Below are 15,723 nucleotides of genomic sequence, written 5' to 3'. Positions count from 1 at the left end.
GGGTCTACCAAGTGCATTCGATTCATGCGTTGTTGGAATTATGGATCGGACTGCACGACGTTGACGATGCGCAAAAATAATGCACAACACATACGAAATTGGCGCCGAAAAATGGAGTCGGGGTAGATCGAATTTTCTGCAAAATAATCTGCGTGCAAACTTTGTGCCCTGGCTTCACGGTCCCGATGAATATACGCCTTCTTTACCACCCTTCTTCGAGGACAAAGGTCAAAGGGGTTCCGTCTCCGGATCACCAATAGCTTCAATAATTTGATGAAATTGTTGCACGAGATGGGAGAATTGTTGAGCACGTTGCTCATCGCCGCTTGATGAAGAGGATGACATTTTTGTAGAGATTTTTTTGATGTGGAGATGATTTTTTAGAAGTGAATTGAATGGAATAGAAGTGGGGTATATATAGATAATAAAAAAGTTTTAAAAAAATTGAAAACCTATACTACCGTTGAATCCAATGGTCTGATTTTTTAAAAAAAATAAAAAATACAAAAAACGGTCGAAAATTTTGAAAAAACATAATTTTCAATTTTTCTAAAGGGGGCGCGTCCGCCGGACGCGCCATATATCTTCCACCTTCGTCCCGTGTTGCCCCAAAGACGTGGCCTCGACCCAGCCCAGGTCTCCAATGCAGACGGGTCTCCGTCGACGTGCCTCGACCCGGTGCGGGAAGGCCGCGCTGGAGATGCTCTAATGTACTCCCTTCGTCCCAGCTTCTAGTATCCAGTTAAGAGTGACACAAATTTTAATAAAGTGATTGAGTGTGTTGTGAGTGGAATAAGGATCTCATCTTTTATGTGAGTGTTAAAATAATGAAACTGGAGTAAGGGTCATACCTACTTTTACTAAAAATAAAAATGAATACCAAAATATGGGACAACAAAAAAAGGAAAGATGAATATTAAAAGCTGTGATAGAAGGAGTATAATATTTCTTTCGTCTCTCAAATATTTTTTTAAAAGAGAGTGACACGAATTTTAATAAAAATTATTTGTGCATTTGATAAGTGGAGGATGAGTCATACAAAAAGTGAAGATTGTAAGTCTAATAGTTAGTGGAATTATTTTCAAAAATAGGTTAATGAGATATTTTGGGGACGAACCAAAATAGAAAAAGAGGAAGATATTTGAGAGATGGGGGGATTACCTAGTATATATAACGGTTATAAATTGTCATCTATAATCGGTATTTATGATAGTTTTAAAAGTATTCTTGACGGTGTTAAGTAATACTCCATCCGTCCACGAAAAAGTGCCCCATTTGGGTGCTGGCACGGGTTTTAAGAAAGCTGAAAAAGGTGGTGTAAAAGACTAAAAGGGTCGTGTTAATGTATTGTGGTTACTTTTACTAATCTTGCACTAACTATTTGGCATTATTTTATTAGGTGAATTAAATGAAAGCATTTAAATGAGAAAACATTAAACAAAAGTGCCGATTCAATAAATAAATGAACTTGAAATTCAGAAAATAAATAAATAAATAAATACATAAAAAAAATGGAAAATAAATAAATTGGAAATAAAATTTTCAGAAAATAAATAAATTGAAAATTCGAAAATAAATAAATAAATAAACTGAAAATTCAGAAAATAAATATATAAAAAATGGAAAATAAATAAACCGGAAATAAATAAATAAATAAATAAACTGAAAATTCAGAAAATAAATAAATAAACTGGAAATAAATAAATAAATAAATAAACTGGAAATAAATTAACTGAAAATTCAGAAAAAAATAAATAAATAAACTGGAAAATAAATAAACTGAAAATTCGAAAATAAATAAATAAATAAACTGAAAATTCAAAAATAAATAAACTTGAAATTCAGAAAATAAATAAATAAATAAACTGGAAAATAAATAAACTGGAAATAAATAAATAAATAAGTAAATAAACTGGAAAATAAATAAACTGAAAATTCAAAAATAAATAAATAAATAAACTTGAAATTAAGAAAATAAATAAATAAATAAACTGAAAATTAAGAAAATAAATAAATAAACTGAAAATTAAGAAAATAAATAAATAAATGGGATTGATTAGGCGTGGGGGAGTTGGTTTCGTAGTTTTAATTAGTGAGTTAATTGTGTGAGTTAAATAAAAGTGTGGATTTATTAATGACATAAGTTGTAAATAAATTGAAAAGTAAAGGGTATGAATGTACAAAAAGGTAAACATGACACTTTTTCGTGGACAAAAAAAGGAGTAAGTAGGGCACTTTTTCGTGGACAGAGGGAGTATGTTATACTTGGCGCTAATAATATTTTCTTGACCGTTTCAACCGTCATGGTTAGCCAAATTCATGACGTTTTATGTAATTATATTTGACAATTTATGACTGTATTCTTGACGTTTTTATATTAAAACTTGGCATTTCTGAACTGTCGATGAAATGGGTATACATAACGTTTTGTGTTGGGTTTCGGATGGTCACTGAACTGGTGAACGGCGGCGCGGAGGATTTGAGGAACGGCGGCGGAAGAGACTTGGTTTGTGCGCTGAGAAGAAAGGAATGACGGAGGAATTGTTGGAGAGGGAAGGAAGAAAAGAATGGCAGAGGAACGACGGTGCAGAGGATTTGAGGAATGGCGGCGTAGAGGATTTGAGGAACGCCGCGGAAGAGCATGCACTGATAAGAAAGGAATGAAGGAGGAATTGTTGGAGAGGGAGAGAAGAATAGAAAAGACCGACTTAGTGAATTCGTGGCTTTATTTGGATGAAAATAATTAACAAGAACAAAAATTATTTTAATTAAAAATAAAATAAAATCTAATACATAACATAGATTAATAACGGTAATATTTACTGTTATTAAAGTATGCTCATATATAACACAAAGCATAACGGTATTAAAAATGCGTTATTAAAAATGAACATACGTAACACTCATAGATAATGATAGACTCAAAAACATTATAAATGATCAGAGATAACGGTTTTCTCATAACAGATTTTTGATATATCCGTTATCTATGCAAAAAGGGCGCTCATACATAACGAATATTTTAAATATTTGTTATCTATGAGGCGTTATGTATGAGGGAATTTGACGTAATTATCTACATGATGACAATCAAATAAAGACTATAACTTATGCTATAACATATATCAAATAAAGACGATGACAATCAAATAAAGACTATAACTTATGCTATAACATATATCAAATAAAGATTATAACTTATGCTATAACATAAATTTTAACTAATATTCTTCCTGATTGTGCCGATTTACACGTTTATGAGCCTTTTAGTTGAAAATCACATTATATTACCTCAAATCTTGATTGAAGACAATTGCTAGGAAAAAAATCGAGGCTTTTAAGTTTGATGAGCAAACAAACAAGATCGATCCGGAGTCTGATTTCAGCAAGCTCTCTCTAAGTTAAGAAAAATAATGTAAATTTCAAAATTGTATTGTTAAAATTGAAGTGTTCGTACCACGTTGAGTAAATGTGAAAATTGAAGTGTTCGTACCACGTTCATGATTTGGGCCTTTATTTTCAAAATCAAATAAAGCAGGTTGTTCATAATTTGGGCCACATACAAAGAGGGTTGTCTCATGTCTATTAAAATATAGTCACTAACTCACTATGTTTTGGAGAAGATTCTAATGGTTTATAATGGAATGCATAATTGGTAATTAGATTATGACAACTGCAATTATAAGATTTAAAACCCCATGTACGGACAAGCTGATAAAATTAGTCCAATCTGATGGGCCGATCTGAGAAATTTGCACTCAACTATTTTCATAATTTAAAACACTTCAATGATTAAAAATGATTTTAATTTTGATACAAATATTATTTGCAAAAAGGTTCAAACGCTTTCTCTATAACAAATTAACAAATTACCAAAGGGGGATACATAAAAATAAAAGTTTCGAACATGAGAAAGTAAAGGACATTGCATATGTCTTAATTTCTTTTTGTTCAAACAGGCCTTTTTTTCAGTCTTGTTGCAGAAACTTTTGCAATTCAAATTATTTGGTGTTCTATTGTAAGTCTTTTTAGGTCATCAAAGAGGATAAAAGCTTTTTGACCGAGATGGAGAATACTATCTTTTGAATGAAGACGTAATTGTAACGAATTTATAGATACATCGCATACATTTTCAAAAGTAATTTGGCTATACACTACGGATAATAAATTACACTGGCTTTTAACTAATCCCTTTATTTAATAAAGTAAGGTATATTGTATTAACCTATGAGAGCACCCCCGCAATCGGGCTCAAAATTTGAGCTCGAGCCCTCCCCTTGCGCGCCTCCAGCCATTGCCGCGCCTCCGGCTCGCGCACCGGGTGCAGACGGGCGCAGAAGGGAAAGGAGATGGCGCGTGCATCTCACCGCCATTTTCAGCATGTTTTAATTAAAAAAAATTAAAATTAAAAGGGGTTTTTGCAAATAAAATCACGAACAATTTCGAATTTGCAATTTTAACGTGATTTTTGAAGTGTGGCGAATTAAATCATAATCTTTTCAATTTTTACAATTTTGTCCCTCCCAATTTTTTCCGGCCGCCGGAGTGATGAGTTGAAGCTTATGTGGATTATTTTGCAACGTAATTAATTGCTGACTAAGATTAAAACAAAATCAAAATCTAATTCTTTTATTTTACTTGTTTCCCGTCAAACTCATTTCAGTATCCACCATTTTTCTTAAATTGCCGTCAAAAATCAAACACACATAAACCAACATGGAATTAAATAAACCAAACACTCCATCCATTTGAGCTCCCATTTTTCCATCAAAAACCAAACACCCCATCCAAAAGCTATTTTATCATTAATATAATCTACTAATAATACCTCCACTATTTGCATGACATCATGATTGGCAGATAAAACTTTCAAACCCACCACTACTAGTTTCATTTCACATAAAAACGAATAAAGAAGGTAGGTGGTAAAGGAAATTCTCAGATATAATTTTTACCTTAACTGGGTTTGGATCCATGAATTCAAAATCATAACTCAGAAGTACGGAAAATGGAGATACAAGATTTTAAAGAGAAATTGTCATGCAAGATGCAACAGCTGTCTTTTGAATAATGTAGATGAGATGGGGTTTTCCCTTTTATTTGACCTGATTTCTTCATGTTGTTGTCAGTCAAATCTCTCTCAAGTCTTTATGGAAATTACCAGAAATCTTAGTATTAGTTCTCCTAAGGAGTAGGCCAAAGGAAGCTTAAACTCAAATACCAATAAAGGTTCATATCATACCAGAGCATGTTTGACGACAAAATGGGAGCTCAAATGGGGTGTTTGGTTTTTTTTTAATTCCATGTAGGTTTATGGGTGTTTGGCTTTTGACGACAATTTAGGGAAAATGGGAGATACTTAAATGGGTTTGACGGGAAACAAGTAAAATAAAAGAATGAATTAGATTTTAATTTTATTTTAATCTTAGTCAGAAATTAATTACGTGGTAAAATAATCCACATAAGCTCCAACTCATCATTCCGACGGCCGGAAAAAGTTGGGGGGGACGAAATTGTAAAAATTGAAAAGGTTATAATTTAATTCGCCACACTTCAAAAGTCACGTTAAAATTGCAAATTTGAAATTGTTCGTGATTTTATTTGCAAAAACCCCAAATTAAAATTCAAAAGTGCCGTTAGATTTTCGGCCGATGCCAATTTTCGGCCGTTGGGCTTTTTTTGTTTTTGTTTTGTTTTGTTTTTTTATTCTTCTTTCTTCTATATATAACTCATATGTCTCCAATTTTATTTTACATCTTTTCTTCTATCCTCTATCTCTTCTTTCATTCTATATCTCTTCTACCTTTGTTCATCTTGTTCTCTTAATTTTTTTTTTAAAATCATGGAGGGAGATTGGAGAAACTTTTGGAGCCATATGCATGGAGGCTACTGCGCACATGCGACTCCATCAAAGGGACCGACCAGGAAGGACCTCAGTATTGGGGCGCCATCAGATATGATTACAATGCTCAATGGCCCCAAAGTACCATTCCACGCGACATCAAACAAATCAAGTCGCACTTCCAACGTGTCCAAAAGGAAGTGAGGTGGTGGGAGGGCATCTACAAAAAGTGCCGGGAGAATTGAGCATCCGGCATGAGCGATGAGCAAATCATGGAACAGGCCGAAACAATGTTCATTGCCGAGTATGGTGCAAAATTTAAGTATCCATATGCATGGAGGTTACTGCGCGAATCTCCAAAATTCGCGAGTATGGCCGCAGATGTCCACGCCTCCAAAAAATTGAAGGACTCGGGCGGTGACGCTATAACGACTTCTGGCGAGCCGAGCCTTTCTGCAAGCCCCCAAGGCCAAAAAGTAGCGAAGAGAGACAAAGCCAAAGGGAAAAAAAGGCGGAGACGTCCGACAACAATTCTCGAGCTCTCGAGTACATGAAGGAGATGGTGAAGGTCATGGGACAATTCTACCAAGCTCAACGCGACCTCGCCAATAGCATGTTGATGTGTAGGGACACCTCTCAAATGAATCCCGACGAGTTGGCGTTTTACTTGGCCACGGTGGCAGAAATCAAGCAACGCCACAATCTCCCGTAGATTATAAAAATTTATTTTATGTTATTTTTAAGTAATTTAGGATTTATTTAAAATGTATTGTAATTTTAATTTTCAATCAATGCAGGGTTAATTTTCAAATTTAATTGAATTTTAGTTGTTTTAAAATTGTAAACAACAATAAAAATAAATACAAAATGTGGAAATTATAATTAGAGAGCCAAGGGGTGGGCTCTCCCATTGTAGAGTGTGGGCTCAAAAATATGGGGACCACATTTTTGAGCCCATCCTTAGCAAATACAAAATGTGGAAACTATAGTGACATTGTGCTCTGTGAAAATTAAAACAAATACAATAATCGTAGTTAAATGATTGTGTGGTAAAAAGTGATCATATCCCTCGTTTCTAGTGTAATATTCTGTAAATTATACTTCTTGTTAGACTTTTTTTTAGGGGAACTTGTTGTTGGCCTTTTATTCTACTATGTAACAATAACATCCAAATTTGTTCCCGATTTCGCAAATTAGTGTACTCTTATTCTTATTTCAAACTATATATATATATATATATATATATATATATATATATATATATATATATATTTTTTTTTTATAATTTCTTATTTTTGAAGGGTTTACTGTTCATTTTGTAGTTTTCTTTTATAAAAATGTGAAAATAACAAAACGACACCTAAGAGAGAGAGAGAGCTTTGGCACAAAGCGGTGTTAATATAATTAAATCAGAGTTAATATGTGAAATTATACATTCTTAATCAATAAAAGAAAAAAAATATTTATGAAGATGAAAAAATTAAAAAAATTGATCTTTTTTTTTAATTATAAATGTATAAGTATAATCTTAATGATTAAAAAAAATAAAAAAATTCTCCCATTTTCTCCAAATATGTCGACCTTCTCCTTCCCCTTCCCCTCTCCCCAAACCCTAATTTTCCTTCCACCCCATCGCCGCCGTTGCCAGATCCCCAGCGAGGCGCCGCCATTGCCACCATATCCCCTTTGTGGCGCTTCCAAGTTCCTCTCTCTCTCTCCCTTCGCGGCGATGCCGTCTCTTTTAACCTCTGCAGCGTAGCCGCCTCTTTTTACAATTTTAAAAAACATTTATCCAAAATAAATAAAAAAAGTCAGTTCTTCTGCTTATGTACGAATTTTGCATTAACAATGAATGAATTATTGGATTATGAATTAATAAAATGCAACTTTGTACGAATTTTACATTATTAAAGTATGAATGATTGGATTATAAATTAATTAACTAATATGAAACACAATATGAATTTTACATTAACAATGTATGAATTATTCGTACAGTCATGTATATGCGATAAATTATTACTAAATAGATTTTCTAACAATTTTGCACGAATTTTGCTAGCATCTTTGTACGAATTTTATATTAACAATGTATGAATTATTACTAATATTTCTTTTTTACTTTAATCAAATTTCTTTTATTCTTTCTACAATTTTAAAGAACATTTATCCAAAATAAATAAAAAAAGTCAGTTTTTCAGCTTACGTACGAATTTTGCATTAACAATGAATGAATTATTGGATTATGAATTAATAAAATGCAACTTTGTACGAATTGTGCATTATCAAAGTATGAATGATTGGATTATAAATTAATTAACTAATATGCAACACAGTACGAATTTTACATTAACAATGTATGAATTATTCGTACAGTTTCAACATTAAATTCATACTCATCCATTACAACATGAAGTTAGTATAAACATGTGAATTATTTAGTGAAACTGTATGCATAATATAATAATATGCTGAAATTGCAAATAAATCTTCGGCCCTAATTGAACGCCATGCAGAGCGCGGCCTGGTCTCCAAGTTGCTTCTAGTAGCGATGCCACGCTCCGCCCACCACTTCAGTTCAACCGGACGCTGTTAGCGCCCCCTTGCGCATATCTGCCACGCCTCCTCACTCCAGATCCCGTCTCCGTTCATCCATGCGCCACCTCTGTTCGTCTCTCTTGCACATAGCGTCGGATCCAGACGCCGAGCAGCAGCACCGCCACCACCACAACTCACGTCAGTCTCCCGCCGTCCGCACCTGCAACTGCCACGCCGTCCCTACGCCACCCCGCGCCCCTACGCGATTCAGAACCACCGCGCCACCCTCCACCAGGACGTGCGACAACAGCCGCCCTCCACTTTAAAAAACCTGCCCAAAAAATGCAATCCACTTTTAAAAAACACACTAGAAGACAATCAATCTGTGTATGAATTATTATGCAGATGGAGATGTTTGTACTGTACGAATTATCACCCATCCGTAAGGAGTGCAGTATGAATTGTCTGGAACTACCAAATGCACTTATCAATGCATAATTTATTCATTTAACAATCTAAATAATTCATACTGTCTTATGCACCATTTTATCCGAAATAAGTAATTTTCCATTTTTCCCATTATGCTTAATACAACTAACATTTTCGATGCACAAGCCTTGTATTCAATGCATTTTCACAAGTCAAATAATTCGTACTGTAGCTCTAACATTTACACAATCCAAATATAGTTTTTACCTTTGCTTATCCGACTTTCTTCCATCCGCAGGCTTCACAACTGCAAAAATGTTTACCAATTATTCATCCTAACTTTTTAACAATCTAAAGCCAACATAACACTTGCCAAATAAAATAACACAATTCAATCCCTGTATGACATTTTACAAACAATCCCGTAATGAGGTCAAAGAATCGAAAACGACAACAGGTGAAAGTGGAAATTAAAAAACTTGGTTCATCTCTGAAAACGAGATCCCTGTATAGTCAACAAGAAGAAAACGAGATCTCTCAAAGTTAAATAAATAGACACCTAAAATATATCCACAATCTTTCTTAAAAATTATGTACGAATCCAGTTCATTCGTTTATCCTTCATTCGCATCAACAAATATTTAATCTTCACGAATTAACTGATGGTTCTCGATGAACCAATTTCGTGAAATTTCATAATTCAAATAGATGCTCTCAAAGAAAAAAAAACAAATAGATAGAGCTTGAATATCAAGAATCGAAAAACTCACCATTCTTGCTCCCTTTTGTTCTTGCCATAACCTAACAATGTTGAATGAATTAGTTGATTCAAAGGGGCTTGAATTTCTGGCAGATTGCATTAAAAATAAATTGAGAGTGAATTTTTGAGTTCTCGAAATCATGCGCCACCAACAAGAACCCTAGTAAATGCTAAGATTTTTGTTTCCCAAAATTTTGGCTTTAATTGCGGTAACTAATTATTAAGAGAGAGATTAAATTACAAGACCCAATAATACCCTTTTCCAAAATTTGGCGATGAACTATAGGCAGATTGTGGCTGAATGTAACGACCCATAGAAATTTAATCTCAGCCATTCAAGAAATGATTTAAATGGTTAGGATTTGTTCTTATATTATAGTCTAAGATGAGTTTTCTGTATAGCCCTCCCCTATATATATATATATATATATATATAGGGAGAGGTTCAAGAAAGAACCACTAAGTAAAATAAGAACGGAGAACCATTTTTAGCCATTCGATCATCAAGATCTACGGTGGATGCATCATCTTGTTGGATGAATGCAGAACCTGGGTTCGAATCCTGAAGGGAGCAATTTTTTTTTATTTTTTAGTGCATTAATTTTAACAGCGAATGCATTAATTTTTACAGTGAATACATTAGATTTGATGGTTCTGATGTTCTCATAAATAATGTAGTTCTCTCTAGAACCACACCCTATATATATATATATATGTATATATTGTATTATTGTATTTTTATATGGATTCATCTTATTGTTTGATGAATTTAAAGAGTAAGTATGAGTTTCATCGTGCCATAGATCAAACTAAAAAAATGATTACTGAACTGGATATATAAAAGTAAAACATCTTTGCCTCTAAACTTGTAAGGCAATATTGTATTTGCTTTAAAACAAGAAACATTTTGTTTATTTTGGAGTGAATTCATATTGTTTCTTTTACAATTCTTAAAAGTTGGTGGTTTTTATGTTTTGGTAAATATCAAATACTACAATATTATGATATCATGAAGAAGAAAAAAAATGAACTCTAGAGACCTATTTTAAAATTCTCGCTTAGAGCCCCGTGAGACGTAGGTACGGCCCTGCCTGTTGCACCCCCTCCTAAAACCCTAATTTCTTATCGCCATCCACCATCTCTGCCACCTCTTGCGCCGCCCTCCACCACCACTGCGCCCGCCCGCTGCCACCCTTCTCCCATCCTCCTCTTTCTCCAGATTCTCCTCACCACTGCTGCCTTCTCGCCGCCTCCACGACCTCCACGCCGCCTCCAAAATTGCAACCCATACACACTTTTGCAAATTAAAGTGTGTGAGAGTGTAAAATACACTACTACACGATTTTCACAAAATCATGTATTGTGAAAATTGTAATAGTTTATTTTACATTATTACACATTTTTTCGTAAAAGTGTGTAATAGTTCAAAAATACACTATTATATACTTTTTGCGAATAAAAAGTGTGTAACAGTGTATTTTACACTGTTAGACACTAAAAGAATATATATATATATATATCTTTTTTTTTGATCGGGCAAAGTCATGTTAGATGTTAGTAATTAGTTCTTCCCCCATCCACTCCAAGAACCATCTTATCTCTCCATTCACCAAAATCCACATTATATCTCCAATCTCCAATTCGCTCCCAAGAGGGATCGAACCCGGGTCACTTCACTTAAGTGAGGACCTGGTGGCCAGTGGGCTAAGCCCCCTGGTTCACTAAAAGAATATTTAAGTCAAACATGTTATGATTTCCATATTTTTATTTGTAGGACTAGAATTTTCTACCACTAAAAAGTTTTGGGTACATGCGAATACCGCCTCATTAAATAAATGCATGTTAAATGCAATAAAAATGCCAAAAGTTATATAATCTTTAAGTCGATGGAGAGGGCCTCTTTATTCTTTTGGAAGAAAATCCTACACATTTTCCGATTCCTTCATATACGCATTTGCTTCACTTTTCACCTCACCGTTGCAATCCACTTTAGAAATTAAACCCCCAATTTCCTTCGAAAACTAATTTATGCTCTGCTTATCTTCGGGTATACTCAATCAATTGCAACAATTTTGCAAAACCTCCAAGTTTCCAACACACCAATAAACTTTAACTTCGTAATTAGAAAACGTAGGTTTTTCATAAGAGGATGATAGAAGGTCATATAAAGATTTAACTCTCAACTTCATGATCGCAGATGAAGTCGATCGAGTGCGTATTGTGATGCACGTGCTTTTTCTTTCATTGATGGTATAATTTAGGTCATCATAACTTTTTGCCTAACTTAAGTAAATTTTGGCGGTAAAAGTTAATTAAAACAAACCACAACCCATAATTGCGTCTTTGCAAAAGTAATAAAGATTATAAATAGTGGAACAAAATTAGGAACATATCCTTTTTACACATCCGGTTACATAGAGGCAGATGTTGATAGTTCTATGTTTATACCTTTACCAAATACACCATTTAAATTAATGCAAGTTGCATCAAAGGAAGAGTCCCACTAGCTCCACATTCATATATATCTTTGAATTCATCAAAATCCATTAATATTAATATTTACACAAATACAGAAAGAGTGTATAAATCAAGAAAAGAGTGTGAGAGTAAAGCTGATTTGCCTTTGGTACTGCTGCAATTCGTCACCACATGCATACCACTTTTCCACTGCAAATTCAACTTTGGACCCCCAATTTTTTACCTCATCTGCAAGAAAAGAACACTTGTTTTAATTCCCTCCTTAAATTTCACAATCTCCTGCCTCAAAATCATAGATTTGATGATACCTATCCATTCATTCACTAACTATGAAACCAATTAAGAGCTTTTGAGTTCTGAATTCCCAAACCACAATCCATTGAATCCAAGAATGAGATCAGGCGGTTGTGCCGTGCAGCAAGCCCTCACCTCGGAGGCGGCGGGCATGGTAAAACAGGCGGTGGTGGTGGCGAAGCGTCGCGGGCACGCGCAGGTGACGCCGCTGCACGTGGCGAACAGCATGCTAGCGGCGGCGGGCGGCGTGCTCCGATCAGCCTGCCAGCAGTCGCACTCCCACCCCCTCCAATGCAAGGCCCTCGAGCTCTGCTTCAATGTGGCCCTCAACCGCCTCCCCGCCACCGCCAACCCCATCCACTACCCTTCCATCTCCAACGCCCTCGTCGCCGCCTTCAAGCGCGCCCAAGCCCACCAGCGCCGCGGCGCCGCCGACACCCAGCAGCAGGCGGCCGCCGCCCTCCTGGCCGTCAAGATCGAGCTCGAGCAGCTCATCATCTCCATACTCGACGACCCCAGCGTCAGCAGGGTCATGAGGGAAGCCGGCTTCTCCAGCACCCAAGTCAAAAACAATGTTGAGAAATCCATCGCTTCGGAGCTCCGCCCTCAACCACCGCGCCGCAGCCGCAGCCGCAGCCGCAGTAACGAAATACAAAACAAGGTCGTAATCCTCGACCCCGACAACGAGGATTCGAACATCATAATCGAGACGCTGGTGATAAGCAAGAGAAACAGAAACTTGGTCGTTGTCGGCGAGAGCGTTTCGAGCGTGGAGAAGGCGGTGCGGCGGCTGATGGAGAGGGTCGAGGGAGGCCAAGTTCCTGAGGCGTTGAGCGGATTGAAATTCGTGAGCATACCCCCCTTCTACACCTTCTGCAATGTCCGAAGAGAGCTGGTGCAGCAGAAGATCCAAGAATTGGGGTTTCTTGCAAAGAGCCTTGTCAGAGAAGGGGTGGTTTTGTACTTGGGTGATCTCAACTGGATCAGTGAATATAGGGTTAGTAATGTGGAGAGAGGGAGAAGAGAGAGAAGCTACTACTGCTCCGTGGAGCACATGATCATGGAGCTCGGCCGATTGGTTTCCAGCTTGGGATCGGGAGGAAGAATTTGGCTCCTAGGAATTGCTACTTTTCAAACTTACATCAGGTGCAGAAATGGCTACGATTCACTTGAAACCATCTGGCGATTGCATCCGCTCACAATTCCCGCCAATAGTCTCGGACTCAGCCTTGTTCCTCACGGGTATTTCTCCTTTAATTTCTTAATTTATGGAGTATCATTTGCTTTTTCTTTTCCAACTAATTTTTTAATGTTTGATTTTTGTTCAATATGGATCAGTGGTAATGAAGCCGGAACTGGTCTTGATTGTTCATCATCAGATTTTGGAGGCGAAGAAGCTCAAAATCTGCAACTTGGGCCCACATTGTTGCCTTCTTGGCTCAAGGATGAAAGTAAACGACTTTCTAACTACAATGATCAGGTCATTATTTAAATCTCTCATTTGATTCCTCTTTATCTTCACTTTTTTCGTTAAAGCTACATATCGTATAAATAAATTGATGGATACTATAAGCCTATAAAAAAACACAATATAATATTGATGAATAAAATCTTTGTTTTGATGCTGATGAATGAAGGAAGTGTCCAACAACAGACAACCTAAATCGCTCGAGAAAACCCTAACACTGTCATGCGCGTCACCGTCTTCGTCTACCTCTTGCTTCTCGAGCGACCAACGCAACCCTAATTTACAGAAGCTCCATCTCTCCCCTTCATCGAATCTCTCCTCAGCCGGAAAGTTCAAAGAGTTCAACGCCCAAAACCTAAACATCCTATGCAATGCGCTGGAGGAGAAGGTTCCATGGCAGAAAGCGATCATTCCAGAGATCGCAGGGACTATACTGCAATGCAGATCGGGGATGCTACGACGAAAATCACAAGGCAATGTGGAGGCCAAAGAGGAGACGTGGCTTTGCTTCCTCGGCCCCGACGCACGTGCGAAAAGGGAAATCGCCAGGAATTTGGCTGAATGCGTGTTTGGGTCGTATTCGAAGCTCGTGTGCTTGAGTTCATGCGGGGAGGGATTGGCTGCGGCGGTTTCGGAGAATCCGCATCGCGTGTTCTTGGTGGAGGATTTCGAGTTGGCGGATCGGTCGTGGCGGAGGAGGATAAAGGGGGCGATTGAGAGGGGGAGAGTGAGGGCCGAGAATGGCGAGGAGTTTGGATTGTGCGACGCCATTGTTGTGCTGAGCTGTGAGAGACTTGGTTCAGTGAGGAATGCGGAAGAAGAAGAAGAAGATGTTAGTTTGGATTTGAATATGTGTTTGCGCGGTCATGATGATTTAGGGATTCTTCAAAATGTCGATAGCCTTCTACTTTTCTAAAATCTGTATATTCTTAAGTAGACCAAAACAATTTCTTTTATCTTCTCTGCTTTTTCTTCATGCTTTTCCGTAACTCATTAAAATACATTCATATTCATCACATGGATTTTCTTCTTAAAACGGAAAAAAAAGAAGTTCAATCTTATTTGCTCTCTTAATTTCTCTATATAAATTCTCTTAAGCCAGGTTATTAATTATTTATCTTCAAAATTAAATAGGTTCAAACCGAATAAATTGTTAAAATAGGTAGTTCAATATATTCCCAGGGAAATAGTGTAAAGTTTTCTTCTCCTTCTTCTTCTTCTTCTTTTTTTTTTTTTTTTTTTTTTCACTCTTTCAGAAATAATTGATTGAGAATATATAGAAATACTTGACACATATATATACCGTTTTGATCAGAAGGAATTCAAGAATTTTGACCGCTAGTCAAACATGCTTCAAATTTGCATTCGGAATATTGCGTCTTCAAGTCATGCATGTGTACCAAAAAAAAAAAGGTTTTATCATATCAGTAATTTATTAATAATCTCAATTTTTTGGTATATAACCTATTGTTAGATGTAAACCTATATATGCGTGGCCGGCCTTTTTATGTCTTTCAAGATTAAAGAGTATCTTTACTCAAAAAAAAAAAAAAAAAAGATTAAAGAGTATCCCAATAAACAAAAAACGAGAAAAGAAAAAGAAAAAAAAGACTATAATTAAAGTGTTGTAATAAAACAAAAATAAACAAGAAAAGCAAATTAAAGACAAATATAACTCACTTTCTCTTTTAGTTTCTACGAGGCCCGAAGAAAAAAGGCTACCCTGACCAGCCTTACAAATTTTAAGTTTCAACCAAGATCTTTTTTTATGGAGAAAAAAAAAAGAAAGAAAAGTTATTTAGCAAAAAATAACGTGCCAATTAGATTTCGAAATATATTAATTTTTATCTTACATTGCAATTTTTTATTCTTGGTTTTTTGGCAAAATAAAATTATATACTATTATCCATCCTA

The 15,723-nt window shown here is 36.0% G+C and overlaps 1 protein-coding gene and 1 long non-coding RNA gene across 2 annotated transcripts; one reads left to right on the top strand and one right to left on the bottom strand.

The window, feature by feature from the left end:
• Positions 1-8,160: 8,160 nt before the first annotated feature.
• Positions 8,161-9,721, bottom strand: LOC130997098 (uncharacterized). Its single transcript, XR_009092960.1, has 3 exons — positions 9,580-9,721; positions 9,077-9,116; positions 8,161-8,711 (listed from the first exon to the last, which is right to left on the bottom strand). It is a non-coding gene; the product is annotated as an uncharacterized LOC130997098 (long non-coding RNA).
• A 2,370-nt stretch (positions 9,722-12,091) lies between these two features.
• LOC130997097 (protein SMAX1-LIKE 3-like) lies at positions 12,092-14,785 on the top strand. The gene is made up of 3 exons (XM_057922362.1): positions 12,092-13,583; positions 13,680-13,821; positions 13,979-14,785. The coding sequence occupies exons 1-3, from the start codon at positions 12,439-12,441 to the stop codon at positions 14,723-14,725; spliced, it is 2,034 nt and encodes a 677-aa protein (XP_057778345.1). The 5' UTR covers positions 12,092-12,438; the 3' UTR covers positions 14,726-14,785.
• The last annotated feature ends 938 nt before the right edge of the window (positions 14,786-15,723 follow it).

Source organism: Salvia miltiorrhiza, chromosome 8, assembly GCF_028751815.1.
Source record: "Salvia miltiorrhiza cultivar Shanhuang (shh) chromosome 8, IMPLAD_Smil_shh, whole genome shotgun sequence".
Taxonomy (NCBI): Eukaryota; Viridiplantae; Streptophyta; class Magnoliopsida; order Lamiales; family Lamiaceae; genus Salvia; species Salvia miltiorrhiza.
The sequence above is the reverse complement of the archived record's forward strand: the minus strand, read 5'-3'. Positions and strand labels throughout refer to the sequence as shown.

Bases quoted from the DNA above. Each gene is read 5' to 3' on its own strand.
- LOC130997097 (XM_057922362.1), top strand. From the start codon at position 12,439: ATGAGATCAGGCGGTTGTGCCGTGCAGCAAGCCCTCACCTCGGAGGCG. The intron at 13,584-13,679 runs GTATTTCTCCTT...AATATGGATCAG, and splicing joins CTCAGCCTTGTTCCTCACGG to TGGTAATGAAGCCGGAACTG. The intron at 13,822-13,978 runs GTCATTATTTAA...TGATGAATGAAG, and splicing joins TTTCTAACTACAATGATCAG to GAAGTGTCCAACAACAGACA.